The sequence below is a fragment of the Mobula hypostoma genome, chromosome 3 (assembly GCF_963921235.1).
Source record: "Mobula hypostoma chromosome 3, sMobHyp1.1, whole genome shotgun sequence".
Classification (NCBI taxonomy): Eukaryota; Metazoa; Chordata; class Chondrichthyes; order Myliobatiformes; family Myliobatidae; genus Mobula; species Mobula hypostoma.
The window spans coordinates 58,270,299-58,293,865 of NC_086099.1; the positions used below are offsets into that span (position 1 = coordinate 58,270,299).

The 23,567-nt window shown below is 42.3% G+C and overlaps 2 protein-coding genes across 10 annotated transcripts in view; one reads left to right on the top strand and one right to left on the bottom strand.

The window, feature by feature from the left end:
* LOC134344013 (probable tRNA methyltransferase 9B) overlaps nucleotides 1–23,567 on the bottom strand; it is a 54,455-nt gene that overhangs the window by 4,913 nt on the left and 25,975 nt on the right. For 2 of the 9 annotated variants that reach the window (XM_063043074.1, XM_063043073.1), the window contains exons 1-3: nucleotides 21,049–21,261; nucleotides 10,320–10,474; nucleotides 5,878–6,051 (exon numbers count right to left, since the gene is read on the bottom strand). In XM_063043074.1, coding sequence (XP_062899144.1) covers nucleotides 5,878–6,051; nucleotides 10,320–10,474; nucleotides 21,049–21,116 — 397 coding nt within the window. In that variant the 5' untranslated portion in view covers nucleotides 21,117–21,261. Of the gene's footprint in view, nucleotides 1–5,877; nucleotides 6,052–10,319; nucleotides 10,475–14,015; nucleotides 14,238–20,142; nucleotides 20,190–21,048; nucleotides 21,262–21,315; nucleotides 21,381–23,567 lie in introns of those variants that run through there. The other 7 variants (XM_063043077.1, XM_063043080.1, XM_063043078.1 and 4 more) reach the window with 6 other exon arrangements.
* lonrf1 (LON peptidase N-terminal domain and ring finger 1) overlaps nucleotides 21,587–23,567 on the top strand; it is a 130,675-nt gene continuing 128,694 nt past the window's right edge. Inside the window, exon 1 of the mRNA XM_063043069.1 lies at nucleotides 21,587–21,910. The gene's annotated coding sequence lies outside the window, so the exon portion shown is untranslated. The remainder of the gene's footprint in view (nucleotides 21,911–23,567) is intronic.

The following is a 23,567-nucleotide window of genomic DNA, read 5'->3' on the forward strand; positions in this document are numbered from 1 at the left end:
ACACCTGCTGGGGACAGGCCACTCCCAATCACACTTGCTCTCCCATTCTGCAGCCAGCACTACCACAACACACATCACTCTTTTTACCTTTACCTTCATTTTAATTTAATAAGTATCTTTTGTTTGTAATTCCTGTTGTGGCTTATCTCCTTTGTGTTACTTCCTGAGAGCCGAGGTTGTAATATGATGGGGGCTCATCCAATTTTTTTCATATTTTGAAAGTATGGGCCTACGTTGTGTTTGCCCCAATAATTCCTGGTAGTGTACAGGCCTTTTGTTTGTTTGTTACCAACACACACAAAATGCTGAAGGATCTCAGCAGGCCAGGCAGTATCTATGGAAAAGAGTACAGTGGACATTTCGATCTGAGACCCTTCAGCAGAACTAGAGAAAAGGAGCTGAGGAGTCAGACTTAGAGGGTGGGGAGGAAGAAACAAAAGGTGATAGGTGAAACTGGGAGGGGGAGGGGTGAAGTAAAGAGCTGGGGCGGGTAATCCATTCTGTGCTACTTTGGTAGTTGAGGAGTAACATCTAGTTCTATTTTTGTAATTGTGACCTTAATGGCTATTTTGTAGAGAGAGCAAAATTTGTTGCTTTATTTGTTGGTAGCTGTGTGCTGTACTGTGTCTCATGTACACTCTTGTTTCGTGTTGCTTTGTATTAAATGCTGCATTTGTATATTTGTGCTGACCTCTGTACTTTGTCACTACCTCAGTGTAGAGTACAAAAACTTTTAAATATGGCATCCCTTGAAGAGTTCATTAAAGAACGTTCTGAGGGGTTTATTGAGCTGTTTACAAAAGATCAGCTTTTGCAGCTGGCTTCTCATTACAAAATTGAGCTTACCAGCACTGAAAAATAGCTAAAAGCGAGCACAGGAATGGTCATCAGGGAAGTGCCAAGAGACATTGGGGTTCTTGAGGTTAGTTCTATCCACCCCCAAGTGTCCAAACCTACTCCTTTCTCAGAGGCTGCCTTTGAGTTGAGGCTAAAGGAGATGGCACTGCAAGAGAGGCAGTTAGAGGAGAAGCACAAGGAACGATTGTTAAGGGAACACCAAATGCACTTAGAACATGAGTGTTTCCTTAAGGAATTGGGGTTTAAGAAGGCTCACAAGTCTGATCCTTCTGTATTGGATGGAGGTAGCCATATTAAGTTATCTCCACCATTTGCAGAGAAGGATGTTGAGAAATACTTCTTTAATTTTGAATGGGAGGCTACCACTTCAAATTGGCCTAAACATGTCTGGACTCTGCTTCTTCAGAGTGTTTTGAAAGGCAAGGCTCAGGATGCCTACTCTGCTCTAAGCATTGAAAGGAGGTCAGACTATGATGAGGTCAAAGTGGCCATCTTGAAATCTTACAAGTTGGTTCCTGAGGTTTATCGCCAGCGCTTTAGGAGCTAGTTAGCTTGACCAGCAAACATATGTGGAGTTTGCCAGAGAGAAAAAGAATCTGTTCGACCGGTGGTGTTTTGCTCAACCAGGAGTAATTAGAGAACACCTGAGTCATCTCATCTTGCTTTAGAAATTTAAGAGCTTTCTGTCTGTTAATGAAATTGTTTATTTAAATGAGCAAAAAGCACCAACCCTTGAGCAAGCTGCCATATTGGCAGATGAGCACGTCTTAACCCACAAAGTCAGTATTGGCAGTAAACAGCAAGCTGAGTACAGGGGTAAAGGCCTACAAAATCAGGCACAATTGTTAAAATAGTGCCACCTGCCTCACCCCAGCTAAGAATTTTACATCTGAGAATGCCCAGTGCCATTTGGCTTGAGTGGGTTCCTGGTACAAGAAAGACTCAGCATTATGAGAATCAGTGTGTGTTTCTACCGCAAGAAGCCCAATCATCTAATTGCTGAATACTCAGTGCTTAATAAGAAGCAGAAAGCTGTGAAGCCTGTAGCTTTTGTGAAAACTAGAGCAAATTACTCTGTCTCCAGATAGTGATGTCTCAAGCAAGAAACACGAGTTGGCAGGCTCTTCCTTCCTGATGGATATTTTCATTTCTCATACATCTGATCCTGAGTCAAAGCTACCCATTACGATCTGGAGGGACACAGGAGCTTTTCAGTCTGCGATTCTCCAGGATGTTTTGCTATTCTCTGAGTCTGCCTTGGTTTCAGAGACACTTGTAAAAAGGGTTTGGTGCAGGTTTTTTTGTCCATGCCTTTGCATAACACTTGTCTCCAATCAGGTTTGGTTTCTGGTGAAGTTGTTGTTGCACTCTGTTCCCAGTTCCCAATTGAACGTGTGTCTTTCATTCTAGGGAACAATTTGGCAGGTCGTAGAGTGCTACCTACTCCTGAAGTAACTGCTAACCCAATGATGCAGGAGGGCCCAGATGAGCTTTAACTGACTTTCCCCAGGCTCTTTCCTGTTTGTGTTACTACTCATGCAATGTCTAAGATAGATCAAAGGAAAGGCAAGTGCACTGACAATCTCCTTGATATTGCCCTCTGTGACACTTTTACGGCCAAAGGTGATGTAGATCTAACAGGGTTTGGCAAAGTGTTTCCCTCTGGTAAACAGCTACTGCTCGAACAGAAAAGTGACCCTTCTCTGTCTCCTCTGTTTGAAGAGCTGGTCTCAGAGGAAGCAATTGTAGAGGCGTCCTGCGGCTATTTTATTAACAATGGAGTGTTCGTGAGAAAGTGGGCTCCTCCAAAAGTGTCCATTCAGGATGACTGGAGTAATGTTTATCAAATTGTTGTTCCTGATGTTTACTGGCCTGACATACCATTGCCTTGCTGATCCCTTAGGCACCAGGAAAGCTCTTAATGTGCTTAGGCTTTTCTTCTGGCCTGGTGTGAGACCTGATGTAGTCTAGTTCTGTAGGTCATGTCAGGTGTGTCAGGTTGTTGGTAAGCCATATCAAAAGATCCCTGTTGCTCCCCTACATCCTATCCCTGACATTGGGGTAGCTTTACATTTCCCCAGAGCAACCTTTTAAGGGTGGGATGGTAATGCCCTGTACATTTCCTGGCCTGTGTTTCCTCTTTAACTTTTGTTGCAGTTCCCTGGGACACCTGCAATTACCTTTTCTTTGCCAACACCTGCTGGGGACTGCTTAAAAACAAGGCAGGTCCCACTCCCTCTCTCCCCCATTCTGCAGCCAGCATTAGCACATCTCACACCATCCTTTTCCCCTTTACTTTAACTTTAATTTAATAAATATCTTTTGTTTGTTGTGGCCTGACTCCTTTGTGTTACTTTCCGGGAGCCGAGTTAGTAACATATAGTTGTTCTGAAATTGCATTGCCTTGTTATATAGCTGGCCGTCAGTGCTCTCCAGTGGGAACCAGCTGGTCTGAAAAATGCTGCATCTGTCAACCTACTGAGAGGAAGAATCATTAAGCAAGGAGGAAGGGATAAAGAGGAGAGAGAGAAAAGAAAAGTGGGAAGGAACATCTTTACCACTCAAGGTAAAGGATTCTAACTTAAACAGAGCTTCCAGAACAAGCTACTTCATGATTTATTTACTTAGAGGTGTACAGTAACATAGAATAGGCCCTTCCTGCCCTTTGAACTGTGCTGCCCAGCAACCCCGACTCAACACTAACCTAATCATGGGACAATTTACAGTGACCAATTAACCAACTAGCCAGTAGGTCTTTCAGGCACTGGAGTCTTTCAGAGTTTGGCGATTCACCCCACACGCAGGGGTATTGTATGGAAGCTTTTAAAGCATCAACAAAGCGGAAAGAAAAAAAGAAGGCAACAAAGAAAAAAGGCAGTCTCCAAGATGGAGGACAATGCTGCAAGAGGACGTGAGGGTTATTTGGCACCCAAAGGGGAGGACAGATTATGCCAAAATGCAAGGATAGTGGTTAGCAGTTGACTGAAGGATTAGTTACCTCCTTCACAACCACTGATGAAAAATATAAAGCAAAAATAAATTCGATGAATAAGCTCAAAAATGCACCACAGCTAACTGCCAACTGATCATGCAGAACAGCAGAGAGAAGGTATAGAGACTCAAGGTCAATCAGCAGTGAGGGCAATTCCTGAAATCGTGACTAACTTTAATTTAAGTAGCTTTGTGTTGACTGAAGGTGCCAACGGATCTGTGGAAAGTTTCTGTACAAGGCCCTCAGACAGGACCCTTCGGCTATTGCCCCAACTGGATGTCCAATTGTCAGTTAAAGTGAGGATGGAAGTCAGGAATGCCACTTCAGGGCTATAGGAGAAAGAACAAGGCTATGGAGAAAGAATTGGCGTGGATGGCCTTTGCCCCATTTTCTTCTTCATCGTACGTAGGAATAAACTTGGCTTAGACCCACAGCAGGAAAATATCTCTCTTGGGTCTCTGCTTGAAATGACGGTGTAATTTGTTCTTTTTTATGGATGTCTTGGCTGTAATTACATAAGAGGCGGAATTAGCTTAAAAATCATGTACTCTCCCTTAAGGGACTAACAGGTTACAGATCTATTTCAAGTTAATTTCTGCTGGAAAATTACTTTCCTTGCCTATTCTAGCTACTGGAGCGCTGATGCAGGCTAGGCACCGTTCTATCCAGTGAGGCAGTAACTTGGAATTCAGACTGACTCAAATAAACCTCATGAGGGAGAGTTTTCATTATAACATGGAACCCTAGTATGGGTCTGGTATAAGCTTCCACACACTCTGCCATTAAACCTCGAAAGATAGTGGAAATGCATTTTCTAATTTAAAACCCATCCTAAAAGATGATTCAATCAAGAATATTTCAAACAAGCCATAATAAGTGCTGTTTGTGTGCAATATGAATTCATTGCAACTGAATTAACATAGAAACATAGAAAATAGGTGCAGGAGTAGGCCATTTGGCCCTTCGAGCCTGCACCACCATTCAGTATGATCATGGCTGATCATCCAACTGAGAACTCTGTACCAGCCTTCCCCCCCATACTCCCTGATCCCTTTAGCCACAAGGGCCATATCTAACTCCCTCTTAAATATAGGCAATGAACTGGCCTCAACTGTTTCCTGTGGCAGAGAATTCCACAGATTCACCACTCTCTGTGTGAAGAAGTTTTTCCTAATCTCGGTCCTAAAAGGCTTCCCCTTTATCCTCAAACTGTGACCCCTCATTCTGGACTTCCCCAACATCGGGAACAATCTTCCTGCAACTAGCCTGTCCAATCCTTTTAGGATTTTATATGTTTTATGAATTATGAATGGATTTAAAATCTTTATTGTTGTCTTGGGAGTCTATTTGACATAGTGAAGAATTATACAAGCCTCCATAAGGAGGACTATGATGCCAACAGAGGTGAAACTTGTTTCAGAATTTAGATCAAGAGATGTTAGGATTTCTGCAGCTGGCCTAAGTATCTAAAGCAAGGTCTCCCCCTCCGCCAGGGACATTCCCAGCAAAACAATGTTATAACCTGTTCCCACTGATTCTCATAATGCTGAGTCTTTCTTGTATCAGGAACCCACTCAAGCCAAATGGCACTGGGCATTAGTAATTATACCCGTCTTTGTTTTACAAGCACCCTGTAGATCATTTGCGCTTAGAAGCTTCTCTTGATACATAGCTACAGAAGAATTCAGGACCAGCAGCCAGGCGAATCTTCGATTCCACTGGCAACCCATGACTCCTGGATATTTTCCAGGGTGGCACTGACAAGAAGTGGATGTGGATTCAAGTTATGGTCCAAGGGGACAGAAGCTGAACAACTGCAAGCCACATTCCAAGCAATAAAGTGAGTCAGGATAAGCAATTGCCCTTCCTCCATGTATGAGATAAAACTAAATCAGAATTGCCAGCAACAGACATGGTTTCATCTTACTATGGCCTTAAAATCACCCCTGCATAAATTTTAGAGACATACCAAGCTTGTCACACACTGTTCCATCTTTTAGCATCAAAGCTGGGATATTTTCTCTTACCTCCAATGGAAATGACTGCATTAAAACACTGGTCCCTGTAGGGGAGAATGAGGTTGTCACATACCATGACTTCATGTCCATGGCTTTTGGCAATCTCCACCAAAGGGTTACAATAATCGCTGCCCAGCTTGTAAGCCTGGCTGTTCACACTGAGATATTTTCCAGTCCCACATCCTGCAATGAAGAAAAGCTGTAGTCAACAGCAATAAATTGCTTCTTACAAGAGTCTTTTTATATGTGGTGCTGAGCATTCCACAATCCAATATTCCTATTGAAAAAGAATCAGTGAGAAGAACAATGTTCTGGAAAATTCCAAGCAAACAAAATATTTTCCCTCACAGTGAGAAGTTATCCGATTGGAATAGAGAAATGCCAGCACATTGCACACTAGTCTAAATGAGTTGAGAGTCTGAGGGAAGTCCTGGACAGCAATGTATGATGACAAGAAGATAGTCAGGAACAGCGGTATGGTAGTGGAGCAATTTGCTGCTAGGACCGGGAATCCTGAAATGGTTCTGAGTCATGTTATCTCAAATGGTCTGAGGGAGGAATTGACAGATTTAGTAAAAATAACATCCGGTAAGTGAGGGACTGTGGCCAAATGTTGAAGATCAAATTGTCATCACTTACATAAAGAGTTCACATTCAATGGTTCCCACATGGGCTGTTACTATTGTATCTCGCAGCCTTTCCATCAGCAGGCAGCCTCCTCTGCCAGCAATCCTACCTCAGCCAAGGTCTGCTTGTTGCACCTGGATGGCTGACTGCTGGAAGGCCTCAGTGTGAGACAGGGCGTGGGAAGGAATGGGGGCCCTGGTTCAGTCTGGACCGGGAGAGCAGGAGAGATGGGAAAAGATAGCTTTCTGCTAAACTGGCAAAAAAAAAGTCGATACTCAGCAATTGATAGATGGCAATTAGGAAGTTAGGAGTTTGAAACAGTTCTTAATTATCGGAGTCACTGAAATTATTTGTTACTTTTAACCAGTGACACTCACCAAAAGGAATTGAGATTGGATTGCAAATGCAATCAGAAGTTAGAAATTTGCTATTTACAAAGAAATATTCCTTTATCATTAAAGTGGGTTTACAAATTTTATGTACAACCTGGAAATGGTACTGTTATAGAGCTCATTGTCAGTCAAATCTGATGAATATAGTTAAGAGGATGGTGGCTGCCTAGTCTGTTCCTTAATTTCACAAGCCTTTATTGCTTTTGCATGGGAAAGAATGTATTTTTGTATGATTCATTTAAAACTTTGACATCTCAAGGTATTTCAATTCAGTAGTTTTATAGTGTAGTCCTGCCTATGCCTTGCACTGCCAAACTAAAATTCAACAGTTGACATTTCAGATCAAGATGAAGTGCCTCAACCCAAAATATTGACTGTCCATTTCCCTCCATAGATGCTGCCTAACCCACTGAGCTCCTCCAGCATCTTGCCCATTTGTCCTGGTTCCAGCATCTATCTCTTGTGTCTCCCCAGTAAGAGAGTGGTTACTTTACACCTGGGAGATAATGGAAAGGTTAATTTGACATACTGTCTGTTCTTAAAGCACATTTAGGGATAATCGTTGACAATCACATTTTGCAGCTGCAACTAATTGGTGCGAGGCATTAGGTATTGGATCAGACAATCTGCTACATTTAAACGGATGCTACTAGCAGAAGATGATTCACAAGTTAGTAACCAGTTTGGAATTTAATTCTCATCTGTTACAAATTCTTCCATCAGACCCACCATGGTCAAGAAAAGGAGACGAAGTTTACTGGGGTAAAGACATGGAGTAAGATGTTCACAATTTTGTTACAATTTCCAATAGCTGATGGGTAAATTTTATGTCGACAGGCTGCCAAATGATAACATTGCGCTGAGTGATAAGTGGTAAGTGAAACAGGTCTTAGTAAATGCAAAAAGATATTAGATTTACTTAGCAAAGAGAGCAATGAAGAGATGGCCTAGAGGCATTGCAAGTAGTGCTGTTGCCTCTCAGCTCCATGAACCAGGTACAATGAAGAGCTCTGCTGTGTGGTGTTTGCACGCTCTCCCTTTGACTGCATGAGCTTCCCGTTTCCTACCGCACCTCAGAGATGTGCTGGTTTGTGATTTAAGTGGCTGCAGCCAATTTCCCCACCTATAGTAGATGATAAGGAGAATCAGTGGGCATGTGGAAGAGTATGAATTACAGGAAACAGCTGGGGAATGGGAATTCATAGGATGTAGCTTCACCTTTTCCGAATCCTTTTTATTAACCTAGAATATATGCATAGAGGAGCGGAGTTGACGACATTAATGATTGTATTCGATGTAATATATGCCCAGCTTTGTTTGGTTTTGTTTAGATTCAGTTTTTGGTTTAGTTTAATTTAGTTTTTTTTCTTAGTGTTTTTTGTTTGCTACTTTGGGGTTTTATTGTGATTTTTTTAAATTTTTCCTTTTATCATGATTAACTATATTGAGAGCTTGGAGGTCTACTATACTTGTATTATCTGTAGCTTTATTTGCATATGTCTATTACCAATAATGTAATTCCAATCTCTTTGTATTACTACTGTTACTATGTTTATGAACCTGAAAGTTAATAAAAAGATTAAAAAAGAAAGGACTGTTCTGAAAGCTAGTGCAAGCTCAATGAGACAAATATCTCATTCTACTTTACAATAAAACATTAAAATTATTGAAACAGTTCATTAGAGTTAATCTGCAGACACAATTTCAACAGGATCTCTGCAAACAATGCACGATAAAATGGCAGCAACATTTCCCAACTGAAGCCAAGGGAGATTCAGACAAAAATGCAATGAGTAGGTGATGCATACAGAAAGCAATTTGATTATTTCCTGGCAAAGGAGTAGAAACTCAGTTACATACAAATTACACGCAAAAAATCAATTGCAGTAATGTAGTCTCTGGGTATAATGGAGAGGGCTATTACCTGATTCTGCCAGGGAATAATGACGTCACAATATGTAGACTATTTAAGATTAATAAAGATGGCAAATTTGCAACCAAATTCAAACAATAGCAATAAAAACGTAAGAACTGAAATTGGTCTATCAACACAAAAATGGATTTCAAAATGAGAAATGTTAAAACGAAAAGTACCTTTGCCAGATACTTACTAGGCAGATGATATATTTTGTCTTCACTTGTTCACTCTTGAGTTGTGGAAACATGTACTTCCATTAACTGACAGAAAAAAACAATTTGTTTCCAAACCACCAGCCAATTCCACAGTGTGACCAGATCTTGGTGTTTGTTTTGAGATTGTTCTCAACTGATTTGTACTATTTGTCTCAGATCTGACTAAATGCCTTCCCCATTAATTTATAACAAGAGTGATATGCACTTTCTATCAGTTTATTGATGAAATTAATATGCAATATACCAATGCAAATTAGATAGCTCAATGTTTAATCCTAATTCTTAATTGTTTTTAGCCTAGGTGGTAAAACAAATATCTGTAACACCCATGGGCTCCGTAAGCTGAAATTCGGCCACTGCTGCCATAAGCAACTTCCCAACCTGTTCCCACCTCCGTGTGTGTGAGCACATGCATGGAAGACAAGTGAATACAGGATCTATCTCATTGGTAATGAGCTTTCCTCTCACCCCTTCCCTCTCCATTCCAAAAAGTGACCGATTTTACAGAAACATGGGTCTTACTGCCTATGTGATGGAAAGTATTCCAGTGAGGTACAGAAGTGTATCTCATGCCCTTGCAATTCCATTGAAGTAGAATGCATGAGAGGGTGCAATGATGGGGATAGGAGGTGAATACTGATGAATAAAAATAATAAAGATCCACAACCTACAATGTCAAACCAGAGTGTAGTTATGTAGAGTCATGACTGTGCACCGGGAACGACCAGTCACAATCTGAAACATCAGACATTCCTTCACCTCTGCAGATGCTGCTTGACTCATTGAGTTCTTCCAGCAGTTTGTTTTTTACTCCAGATTCCAGCATCTGCAGTCTCCCGTGATTCCTTGAAAGGGGGATTTTGATCTTTGGGTTTAGATTAAGTAGATTGGGTCCATACTCTCTTGCATTTAGAGAAGTGAAACATGTGGAATTCCTATGGGACTTGCCAATACAGATGCAAGGTTAATGATTCCCGTGGCTGGTGTTTCAAAATAAGGCATTAGCTATTCAGGTCTGAATTTTATTCATTCATGGAGCAATGGAACTGTGGGGCTCAGTTGTTGAGTATAATCAAGTTGAAGTCAATAGATTTTTGGATTAGAAGAGAAGATGAGGAATTATTGCAGGAAAATAACCTTGAGTTAAGAGATCACTCATGAACTTATTGAATAGAGAACACAAGTTATTCCTGCATCTGATTGTTATGTTTCTAAGTGGGTCACTTCATGGTGACCCACACAAAGGGTAGGTAACAGAATTCCCAAACTGGAAAGTGTACATTTACTGAGGGTTCTTACCAATATCAGCAATGATGCTGCCTGGTTCTTGGTCCAAGAGGAACTGTCTGACACATGGCCAGGCCTTGCTTCGGATCTCATTGAAGTATGGTGCTGTTTGCTTGTATACATGATGAACATGTGCTTCTTCCAACTGAATGGCTTCTAATTCCATCCTGTAGGAGACAAGGGGATACTGGATTTATGAATAAACTACGTAGACTAGAGGCAATTAGTTCATTTCCTTGAAGCCATTCAATCCAATTTGATCCAAATTTTCAGTGCTTCATGACTCCTGATTTCCATCAGTACATAATTGTTTCCATTTGTATTGTAGTTGATTGAAGGGCACATTTCAGGTCACAAATGGTTATCAGAATTGTGCTCGGGGATGTACCTCAACAACTGCACAGTTTGACAATGTTCCTATGTTGGTATATGCTTAGATTAATAAGGATTTTTATTTTGGATAAATGCAAGTTAGTAGCTAATGGGCCCCAATTTATCAAGAAATATTGATAAATGGAAAATGATGTCAGTCAGCATCTGTGGAGAAACACAATAAGTGGCATTCTCAGTTCAGTTGCAATGTCATCAATGTGAAACTCAAATTAAACATACTGCAATGTGAGCTTTGTCTGTAACGTAATCACGGTTAAACATGCTGCAATGTGAGCTTTGTCTGTAATGTAATCACTGTTAGCCCGATTGACAATCACATGATCATAAGACATAGGACCAGGATTAATTCATCTGGCCCATCGAGTCTGCTCCACTATTCAATCATGGCTGATTCTTTCTCCCTCTCCTCAACTCCATTCCCTGGCCTTCTCCCCATAAACTTTGATGCCATGTCAATCAAGAGCTTATCAATCTCTGCCTTAAAAACACCCAAAGATCTGGCCTCCACAGCTGCCAGTGATAACAAGTTCCACAAATTCACCAGCCCTCTATCCTGAGGCTCTGCCCTCTTGTCCTAGACTCCCCCACCATGGGAAACATTCCTTCCACATCTACTCTGTCTAGGCCTTTGAAAGATTTCAATGAGATCCCCACCCCACCATCCTTCTAGATTCCAGTGAGTACAGACCCAGAGCCATTAAATGTTCCTCGTACGATAACCCTTTCATTCCTAGGATCATCACTGTGAACCATCTCTGGTTATATTGCTCTATGATCTATATATTAAGTTGAATGTATTGCAAATAACTTGCTGTTTCACCTTGAAAGAGTGTCTGCGAGCCTGCATGTCAGGAGGAAGGAGGCAAAAGATGAGGTGTTATAATTGCATGCAAAGCAAGAGGAACAAGGATGGTGATTGAAGAGGAAGGCTGGGTGCAGCAAAATGAACAGTCCCTCAGAGTGCTGAAAGTGGAGGGGAGGTGAGCCAGTATTTTTTAGTAGCATTTTGCCAGAAGTGGTAGATACGGATATTTATTGAATGCGAAGAACAGTGGGTTGGCAATTGAGGGCAAAGGAATCCTTACTATAGTTCTGACAGGGAAGATGAGAGCGAAGGAGTAGAAAATGAAATGGGCCCAGTATAGGGCCCAATAACCAGGTGACCATGAAACTGGAGGCCTGGAGGGAAGATCCCTAGAAGCATTAAGGTTAGTGGCAGTTTGGGAAACCCTTAGAATCCTCATTGCTGTAATTAAATGTTTTCCTCCAGTCCCTGTCCCTTCTCCAGTTTGACCTCATGATTTTCACCAGTGAGAAAATTTGCAGGATCGCCTACCCCATTGTACAGTATATCGTGGTAGGGTGGCTTGGGAGCTCAGTGGTTGGCATGATGCTTTACAATATCAGCGACCTGGGATCGATTCTCGCTGCTGCTTGTAAGGAGTTTCCCTATGACTGCTTGGGTTTCCTCCAGCTGCTCCAGTCTCCTCCCACGGTCCAAAGACATAGAGGATTGTACGTTAATTGGTCATTGTAAAATATCCCGTGATTAGGCTAGGATTAAGTCGGGGGATTGCTGGGCGGCGCATCTCGAAGGGCTGGAAGGGCCTATTCCATGCAGTATCTCAATAAATCAATCAATCAATCAATCATGGATGCAAGCATTAGACTCACAGGTTCTGCTCCATTGATGAGATATTATAGGATTTCATCTGCCTAAACTACCAAAGAAGTACAGGCAGCAAACTTGCAAAACAAAGAAGTACTTCTATATTACGCTAAGAATTGCTCCCTAAAATAGTTAGCAGTTCCATCCTGCTAGAGCTTCAACCATACCTCTCTTGGTGTTGAGAGCAAATTGCCATCCCAGTGAAAACTCAGCCAATATTTAGATCTACAAGGATGTTGCCTGGATTGGAGAGCTTAACTTATGAGAATGGGTTGAGTGAACTTGGCCTTTTCTCCTTGGAGTGACAGAGGATGAGAGGTGTCCTGATAGAGGTGTATAAGATGATGAGAGGCATTGATTATGTGGATAGTCAGAGGCTTTTTCCCAGGGCTGAAATAGCTAACATGAGAGGGCATGGTTTTAAGGTGCTTGGAAGTAGGTACAGAGGAGATGTCAGGAGTAAGTTTTTTTACACAGAGAGTGGTGAGTGCATGGAATGGGCTGCCAGCGACAGTGGTGGAGGCAGATACAATAGGGTCTTTTAAGCGACTCCTGGATAGGTACATGGAGCTTAGAAAGATAGAGGGCTATGCACTAGGGAAATTCTAGGCAGTTTCTAGAGTAGGTTACATGGTCAGCACAATATTACGGGCCGAAGGACTTTTATTTCTATGTTCTGTGTTCTATGTACTACTGAAATGTCTGGACAAAAAAAAAACATGAGTCATTGGCAGTAATGAAATAATGGATCCTCCATCAATCACCCTCGTCACCTCCTTGGTGTTGAATCTTTGAAAGAAATTTTATTACACATTCTTACTCATCCACCATAACCATGCAAATTGTGTTTGAAAGCTTCTATTGAATCTGCTTCCTCTATGCTTTTACAAATTGTATTAAAATCACAACAATTTACAACATAAATTAATTTTTCCTCATTCTCCTTCTAATATTTCTGAGCCTATGTTTAGAAAAGAGCAATCCTCAAATCTATCCTTAACAACAAATACAGAAAACTCCACCTGCATTGCACTGGTGCTTACAGGCTCCTACTTCACTGCTACAATCAAAAAATAAAATATATTCCATACCTTGTACTGTGTAAAATGGGGAACAATTTTGTGGTTACCATAGAAGCAAATCCTAATCTGAGATATTTCAAGGGTGCTGTTTACTCCTCACTCACAGGGCACTACTGTGTCCCTATGATAATGTATTGATTTTACAGTTCCTCACAGCTGGCATTAACCTTTAGACGAAGTGAAAAGACCTAAATACAATATAATTGCATATTTCTAAATGTTTGAGTAATTGTATTTATTTTTTTTACATCACAGCTGATAACAGAGCCAAGTATATGTGTAAGTAACAGGAAATAGAAAATAAAAAGAAATCTAAGAGATGTACATTAACTGTTCACAGTCGCAGTTCTCAAATTAAAATGCTTCATACAGTACATTTTCAGTATTGGAATGAGATATGCAAGCCTGCTTGGTCATGATTATGATCTAGAGATGATTCTTCCACTTGTAGGCAGTTTAGAGCCTCCCCACTGCCCTGTTGAGTTAACTACATATTCTGACATCAGCAGCTTTGTTCAGATGGATGTAAACAGACTTAAAATAGTAACTGATCTTACAGCTTACCCTCAGCTCCACATCAGCTCCATGTCAGCTAGAGCTCGCCTTCAACGTGCTGTGTCTACTTTGCCATATCCTATTTTATCCCTTTGAAATTCAAATGCTATCGACAGTTTTGTAAATGTTTACAGTTTCTGCACACAACACTTGATTTAAGGTAGGCTTTGCTGTTGGTTTAATAAAGCAAGAAAATGAGAGAAAATGCACGGTGTCACAGAGAGCTGCTGAATTCACAGGACGTTTGCTGAATTGAATAGAGAATTATCCATTGCCAGTAATAATGACGATTAAGGAAAAGTTAATTTTTCTCAGGAAGGAAAACCAGCTGGTATAGTACATTGTACATTGAACATTGTACCTGGATGCAATTGTCTCTTGCCTGCATGAACTCAGTGGTTTCCATTAACCATTTCAAGTGAGCACAGAATTGAACTGGGAGGTACGCAGCATAAAAATTAAAGGGAGCATCACATGATTAGAAATGCTGCTCCTTATATCAACAGATGGCAGATTACCATAGCATTATTTCTCATGGTGGCTGGGATGAGAACAGGAAAATGAATAATCAGAGAGGTTGATCAGACCTGAGGTCAGCCAATGTAGCTACTTAAAGCATGCTTGCGACTGTAGAATAGTCTACATTTTTGTATGCTGTATTATTCTTATAGACATAAAATTGTTGCTGAGATATGCTGAAAGATTTTGATATCACCTCTTACACATTCTCCACCCTCCGGAAGAGGGATGAGAAGGTAAAGAGGGTCAGAGATGGTTGTAAAATATCAAATAAAGAAAATGCAGTATCTGCTGAATTCATTCCTATTCCTTTAAATCTTTAAAGTGAAGGGACTAGGATATGAATGAGGCTCTCACAAAAGCAGACAAAGTTTCTGTCCAGTGACATAATCAGAATTGCAATTTAAGTTTATCAGAGTGTGACCGAGAGGCCTAGACTGGCCTTGAAGCAAATTATCCAGAGAAAGATGCCAATTCCTGGTTCCCACTGACTTCAGAGCATCCTGATGGGCTAGGTTGAGCAGATGACATACCCCCACCTCTCAAGAACTCTTTTGGCCTCTCCACCCCTGGTCTCCATTTTCTTTCATCTCCAGTTATTGCCCTGCCCACTTCCTGTTCGTATGTGATCACTCCTTTTCCAGGCTCAGGCTACCAATCTTTCCCACCCCTCCCCATATGCTTAACTCTTCTCCTTTCCAAATAGTGAATGTTTCCCTATTTCCGATTGCTGGTCAGGGGTTCCTGGATGGGAGAAGGAACATCGACATGGACGCTCAGCTGTGGCTTCCTGAACTGCTGTTCTCTGCCACCTGAGAGCCAGCTTACTGTTTTGTTTCCCATGCAGCCCCAGGAGAAGCAACACCATCCTTTCACCTCATCTCTTTCCATCAAGGGACCCAAACAGACTTTATAGATAAAGCAGCAGTTCTTCCAATCTAGTGTATTGCATTCAATGTTCACAATGAGAGCTACAGTTCAATCTGCAAACCAAGTTCAAATTGGACTTGTGGAGCACCTTCTTTCAGTCTATAAGAGTGACCCTGAGCTTCTGGTTGTCTGCCACTTTAATTCACCATCATACTCCAACTCTGACCTGTCCATCAGTGTTTTACAGTGTTACCGTGCCCCACACAACTTTGAGGAACAGCATTTTACCCTTTGTTTGTGCATGATACATCCTTCTGGATTTAGTCATGAAATGCCATTCCCTTTCCTCAGTTCCTTCGTCTCCGTCGCATCTGTTTCCCAGGATGAGGCTTTTCTATCTAGGACATCAGCGTTGTCCTCCTTTTCAAAGAGCGGGGTTTCCCTTCCTCCACCGCTGATGCTGCCTTCACCCAAAGCTCCTCCACAGTCATCCACAGCCAACCCATCTTTCCACTGCCTTAACAGGGATAGAGTTCCTCTCATCCTCTCCTACCGCCCATGAGCTTTCTCATCTAACACATCATTCTCCACAACATCTCCCGTCTTCAACAGGACCCTACTACCGAACACATCTTCACCTCCCCCAATTCTCCACTTTCCACAGGGATAGCTCTCTCTCCGATTCCTTTGTCCATTTGTCCCTCCCCACTAATCTCTCTCCTGGCACTTATCACTGCAAGGAGCAGAAATGCTACTCCTGCCCATTCACTTCTTCCCTTACCTCTATACAGGGCCCCAAACAGTCCTTCCGGGTGAAGCAACCTGTGAGCCGATTGGACTCACGTACACTATCCGGCCTCCGATGCAGTCTCCTCTACATTGATGAGACCCAAGGTAGGTCGGGCGACCGCTTTGTTGAGCACCTCAGCTCCATCTACAAAATGCAAAATTTCCCTGTGGCCAACCATTTCAATTGCTATCCCCATTCCCATTCCAACATGTCAGTCCATGGCCTCCTCCTCTGCCAAGGTGAGGGCACTTACATGTTGGAGGAGTAACAACCTCATAGTCCATCTAGGAAGTCTCCAACCTCCTGGCATGAACATCAATTTCTCCAGCTTCCGGTAATTTATTCCCTCCCCTTTCCATCTTCTTTATTTCCGCACTCTAGCCTCTTACCTCTCCTCCTCACCTGCCTATCACCTCCACCTGTTGCACCTCCTCCTACCCTTTCTCCCATGATCCACTTTCCTCTCCAATCAGATTCCTTCTTCTCCAATCCTTTGCTTTTTTCACTTATCAGCTCCATTTTTAATTCATCCTCCTCTCACACTCACCTGACTTCATGTAGCATTGACTTCCTTCCACTCCCTCCGCACCTTCTTATTCTGGTATCTTCCCCCTTTCTTTCCAGGTCTGATAAAGGTCTCAGCCAAAACGTCGACTGTTTTTTCATTTCCATAGATGCTGCCTGACCTGCTGAGCTCCTCCAGCGTTTTGTGTGTGTTGCTCAGTATTGAACTCTCCACATTCAGGTAACTTGCTTCCTAGGTAACTGACTATTTAAGTGGTAAATGACCTATTTATGGCATTAACTCAATTCTTCCCTTTCCATCAGTACAGCCTCATCTTCAGAGCTTGTCCTTACAAAGAAGGCATGGCAACGCATGTACTTTCTTAGAAATTTACACAGATTCGGCATGTCATCTAAAAGTCTGACAAACTTCTATAAACGCTGTGGAGAGTATACTGACTGGTTGCATCACAGCCTGGTATGGGAACAGAAAAAACTACAAAGTAGGACAAAACACAGAGTAAAACATAGAAGGCAGCAGAAAGGAAATTGTAACCAGTTAGCCTGGCTTCAGTGGTTGGGAAGATGTTTGAGTCAATTGTTAAGGATGAGGTGATGGAGTACTTGGTGACACAGGACAAGATAGTTCAAAGTCAGCATGGTTTCTTTCAGGGAAAATCCTGCCTGACAAACTTCTTGGAATTCTTTGAGGAGGTTGCAAGTAGGATAGATAAAGGGGATATGGTGGATGCTGTATATTTGGACTTTCAGAAGGCCTTTGACAAAGTGCCACACATGAGGCTGCTTACCAAGTTAAGAGCCCGTGGTATGACAAGAAAGTTACTAACATGGTTAGAGCATTGGCTGATTGGTCGGAGGCAGCGAGTGGGAATAAAAAAATCCTTTTCTGGTTGGCGGCCAGTGACTAGTGGTGTTCTGCAGGGGCCAGTGTTAGGACCACTTCTTTTTATGCTGTATATAAATGATTTAGATGATAGAATAGAAGGCTTTGTTGCCAAGTTTGCAGATGATTCGAAGATTGGTGGAGTGGCAGGTGGTGTTGAGGAAACAGGTAGGATGCAGAAGGACCTATACAGATTAGGAGAATGGGCAAGAAAGTGGCAAATGAAATACAATGTGGGAAAATGCATGGCCAAGCACTTTGGTAGTAGAAATAAATTTGCGGACTATTTTCTAAATGGGGAGAAAATCCAGGAATCTGAGATGCAAAGGGACTTGGGAGACCTTGTGCAGAACACCTTAAAGTTTAACTTGCAGTTTGAGTCAGTGGTGAGGAAGGCAAATCCTATGTTAGCATTCATTTCAAGAGGCCTAGAATACAAGAACAAGGATGTGATGCTGAGGCTTTTTAAGACACTGATGAAGCCTCATCTTGAGTATTGTGAACAGTTTTGGGCGCCTCATCTTAGAAAAAATGTGCTGGCATTGGAGAGGGTCCAGTGGAGGTTCACAAGGATGATTCCAGGAATGAAAGGATTATCATACAGGGAACGTTTGATGGCTCTGGGTCTGTACTCGCAGGAATTCAGAAGGTTGGGGGGGGGATCTCATTGAAACCTTTCAAATGTTAAAAAGGCCTAGACAGAGTAGATATGGAAAGGACAAAAGGGCACTGCCTCAGGGTAGAAGGGTGCCGTTTCAAAACAGATGTGGAGAAATTTCTTTAGCCAAAGGGTGGTGAATTTGTGGAATTTGTTGCCACGTGCAGCTGTGGAGGCCAAGTCATTGGGTGTATTTAAGGCAAAGATTGATAGATTCTTGATTGGACATGGCATCAAAGGTTACGGGGTGAAGGTTGGGAACTGGGGTTGAGGAGGAGAAGAAAAAAGGATCGACCATGATTGAATGGCAGAGCGGACTCGATGGGCCAGATGGCCTAATTCTGCTCCTATGTTTTATGGTCTTATCGTCTAAAACATGAGAAAATCTGCAGATGCTGGAAACCCAAGGCAATACACACAAAATGTTAGGGGAACTCAGCAGGTCAGGCAGCAACTATGGAATGGAATAAACAGCTGACATTTCAGGCAGAGACCCTTCATCAGGACTGGCCATCACAGGTCAGCCCAGTCTGTCACAGGGAAAGCCCTTCCCACCACTGAGCATATCTACAAGGAGCACTGTCACAGGAAAGCAGCATTCTTCATCAAAGACCCCCGCCATCCAGGCCATGCTCTCTTCTCACTGCTATCATCAGGAAGGAGGTACGGGAGATTCAAGTCCCACACTACCAGGCTCAAGGACAGTTTTTACCACCCAACCATTAGGTGCTTGAGTCAGAGGGGATGACTTCACTCATCCCATCATTGAAATGGTTCCGCAATCTATGGACTCACTCTTTAGACGTCAACAACTCATGTTCTCAATATTTAGACCATAAGACCATAAGACAAAGGAGCAGAAGTAGGCCATTCGGCCCATCGAGTCTGTTCCGCCATTTTATCATGAGCTGATCCATTTTATCCTATTTAGTCCCACTGCCCTGCCTTCTCACCATAACTTTTGCTGCCCTGGCTACTCAGATACCTATCAATCGCTGCCTTAAATACACCCAATGACTTGGCCTCCACTGCTGCCCGTGGCAATAAATTCCATAGATTCACCACCCTCTGACTAAAAAAATTTTTTCGCATTTCTGTTCTGAAAGGGCGCCCTTCAATCCTGAAGTCATGCCCTCTCATACTAGACTCCCCCATCACGGGAAACAACTTTGCCACATCCACTCTGTCCATGCCTTTTAACATTCGAAATGTTTCTATGAGGTCTCCCCTCATTCTTCTAAACTCCAAGGAATACAGTCCAAGAGCGGACAAACGTTCCTCATATGTTAACCCTCTCATTCCCGGAATCATTCTAGTGAATCTTCTCTGTACCCTCTCCAATGTCAGCACATCCTTTCTTAAATAAGGAGACCAAAACTGCCCACAGTACTCCAAGTGAGGTCTCACCAGCGCCTTATAGAGCCTCAACATCACATCCCTGCTCCTATACTCTATTCCTCTAGAAATGAATGCCAAAATACTGCTTTTTTAAATTATTATTAGTTATTTTTTCTTTTTCTTATATCTGCACAGTTTCTTATCTTATGCACATTGATGGTTTGTCTTTGTCATGTATGTTTTTTCATTGATTCTTTCGTGTTTATTTGTATCTACTGTGAATACCCACAAGATAATGAACCTCAGGCTAGTATAGTATACTGTATGATGACATATATGTGCTTAAATGATAAGCTTACCTTGAACTTTGAACTATTAAAAACAACACATGACAAACAAGCATAACCTTCTCTCTAAATACCCCTAACAACCCACCTGAGCAGGCCTCATCCTATCATATCACAGATATCCCTTTTGTCCTATTCACTCCTTCCCCAAATTAACATTACCTTTTGTTTCAGCCTTATCTCAGTTTTAATGAAGATTCTTTAACCTGAAATGATGACTCCACTTCTCTTTCAGCAGATGCTGCCTGGCCTGCTGAGTGCTTTGTGCACTTTCTCTTCTTTATTTAAGACTTCAGGGATCAGCAGTTGTTTTGACTCTGGTCTCTTTTTATTTGATAGCTGTTTATCAGGAAACAGACCTAAAATATACAAGTAAATGGCTAGCCTTAAATTATCCCAGCTTAAGCAAATTCTTTAGCAGATTGCGGCCACACCTGGATCCCAATTAATAGACCACAGCCTCATGATATCATGTGAGCTGTGGTAGAAATCCAATTAATGCAAGACTGACTCCAAGCCCTTCGACAGTGCTTGGATCTTGATCTGCATTTGCCTGTGTCGCACTGTACATGAACAAGAATTCAGTATCATCCAACCTTGTCTGCAGAAATGAACAATGTAAATGTCTGCAGTGCCATAGAGCCTAGAGCTACAGCTAATCAATTTAAATCAAATCAAATCTAGTTTAATTATCGTTCAACTATACATGGATAAAGCCGAACGAAATAGAATTCCTCTGGGCCAAGGTGTAAAACATACACAGTACCATTCAAAATAGCAAGAAGAAAAAAACATAGTCATGCAGAAAAACACATACATAGCCAAAGACCCTGAATGACATATCCCACAAATTGATGTACAGTTCCCGGCTGTGCACAGATGTGCAAAATCCGAGCTGTCATTCCACCAATCGCACACTGGAGGGCAGCACCAATGATTGACAGACCAGCCCCCAACAGAACACAGACACCATGCCGCACCACCTCCAGTGTCTCCTCTCCTGGACTGCAAGCCTGTGGCTTGAGATCTAGTCCTCGCTATAACCGAGGCTACCCAGCTTCCTGCCACCTGCCGTGTCACAAAACAAGGAAAGCAGGCCTGCAACATCTTACATTATCAATATCCAACAGGGTCTGGCGATCACAAGAGGAACATCCAAGAAAATCACCCACAATAACATTGAATGACACCTTCATGCACCAACTCCAATGCTTTCAAGTAGCAGGCAGCAACAAGGTCTGCACTCCGGCCAGCTCTTCTGAACCCAATCCATCTTTGCCAATCAACCAGCAGCTCACTGATGGGGTAGACCTGCAGTATCTAAAGTCCAGCATTGTCTTGTGACCGTAAAAAAACTCATTTAACAAAAAAAAAAGCACCTTTGCTTGGCCCCCGATGTACCACCACCAGAAGAATTTATATGCTAACATTCACATGACTTAACAACAGCCTCAGAAGGATTTGGATTTGTCCAATAGAACAGAACAGGAGCAACAAACGCTGGAAATAATCAACAAGTTAATGAGGACTTTTGCACTCCCACAGAGTGCGATGAAGTTAATGTTTTAGGTCAGTGATCTATGCTGTGCTTTTTTTTTAATTTAACAAGAACTGCATTTGAGTTTTGAATTTATGATGGAGTAGCCAGAAGCTGACTACTTGTCAGCAAAGCAAATTCACTGAGGTAAAGTCAAAAGAGACAATAGATGCTGGAATGAAGAAAGAAAACCGAATGCAGGTCAAGCAGCATCCATGGAGGCATAAAGTGGAGGGCAACATTTCAGCTCGAGACCCTGCATAAAAGGTGGGCGGCAACAGGAAAGATTGCTAATATATAGCAGTACGTAATGGAGTGGGATAGAGTCTGGTTGGTGATAGGTGGAGCCATATTAGTCAGGAATGATGGACAGATGGAACCAGGTGGATTGAAGAGTGGGAGAGATGAAGAAAGGAAGCAGAAAACCAGCTGGACAGGTGAGTCTGTGTCAGCCGTAGGATACCTGAAAATGGAAAATTCAATACCAATGGGATGTAAGCGACCCAAATAAAATATGAGATGTTGTTCTTCCAATTTGTACTTAGCCTCTCCGTAGCAAGGTCGGTGTGGGAGGGGGAAGGCGATTATGTGAGAATAAATGGGACCTTTTCAGAATGGCAGGCAGTGACTAGTGGGGTACCGCAAGGCTCAGTGCTGGGACCCCAGTTGTTTACAATATATATTAATGACTTAGACGAGGGAATTAAATGCAGCATCTCCAAGTTTGCGGATGACACAAAGCTGGGCGGCAGTGTTAGCTGTGAGGAGGATGCTAAGAGGATGCAGGGTGACTTGGATAGGTTAGGTGAGTGGGCAAATTCATGGCAGATGCAATTTAATGTGGATAAATGTGAGGTTATCCACTTTGGTGGCAAGAACAGGAAAACAGATTATTATCTGAATGGTGGCCAATTAGGAAAAGGGGAGGTGCAACGAGACCTGGGTGTCATTGTACACCAGTTATTGAAAGTGGGCATGCAGGTACAGCAGGCGGTGAAAAAGGCGAATGGTATGCTGGCATTCATAGCAAGAGGATTCAAGTACAGGAGCAGTGAGGTATTACTGCAGTTGTACAAGGCCTTGGTGAGACCACACCTAGAGTATTGTGTGTAGTTTTGGTCCCCTAATCTGAGGAAAGACATTCTTGCCATAGAGGGAGTACAAAGAAGGTTCACCAGATTGATTCCTGGGATGGCAGGACTTTCATATGATGAAAGACTGGATCGACTAGGCTTATACTCTCTGGAATTTAGAAGATTGAGGGGGGGACCTGATTGAAACGTATAAAATTCTAAAGGGATTGGACAGGCTAGACGCAGGAAGATTGTTCCCGATGTTGGGGAAGTCCAGAATGAGGGGTCACAGTTTGAGAATAAAGGGGGAAGCCTTTTAGGACCGAGATGAGAAAAAACTTCTTCACACAGAGAGTGGTGAATCTGTGGAATTCTCTGCCACAGGAAACAGTTGAGGCCAGTTCATTGGCTATATTTAAGAGCGAGTTAGATAAGGCCCTTGTGGCTAAAAGGATCAGGGGGTATGGAGAGAAGGCAGGTATAGTGTTCTGAGTTGGATGATCAGCCATGATCGTACTGAATGGCGGTGCAGGCTCGAAGGGCCGAATGGCCTACTCCTGCACCTATTTTCTATGTTTCTATGATGACATGTATCTGGAAGTTTGAGATGGCTGTTGCGTACCGAGGTGCAGGTGCTTCACAAACAGTTGCTTAGTCTACGGTTGGTTTCTCCACAAGGCAGTCACCTAGTCAACTGGTTGGAGACTAGACAACTGGTTTGCAGAGTAACTGCAGTTTGTCCCATCATTTTAGTGGTAGGCCCTAAACTGACAGAATAAATTGGCGATCAAACATAGAACCTTCTCAATTGTCTTAAAAAGCATTAAGGTGTACAGAATATTGCTCCTGGAGGTTCTAAAGGATAACAATTTTGCTCTGAATTTAAATCTGCCTTCAGATCAGACCCAACAAATGCCATTTAATTCAGAGAGCATAAGTCAGCAATTAATGATACTGCATACAAAGCTAAGTACTGCAAGTGGTGCCTCTGAACAGGTTGTTTAACAAAGGACCCTGCTTA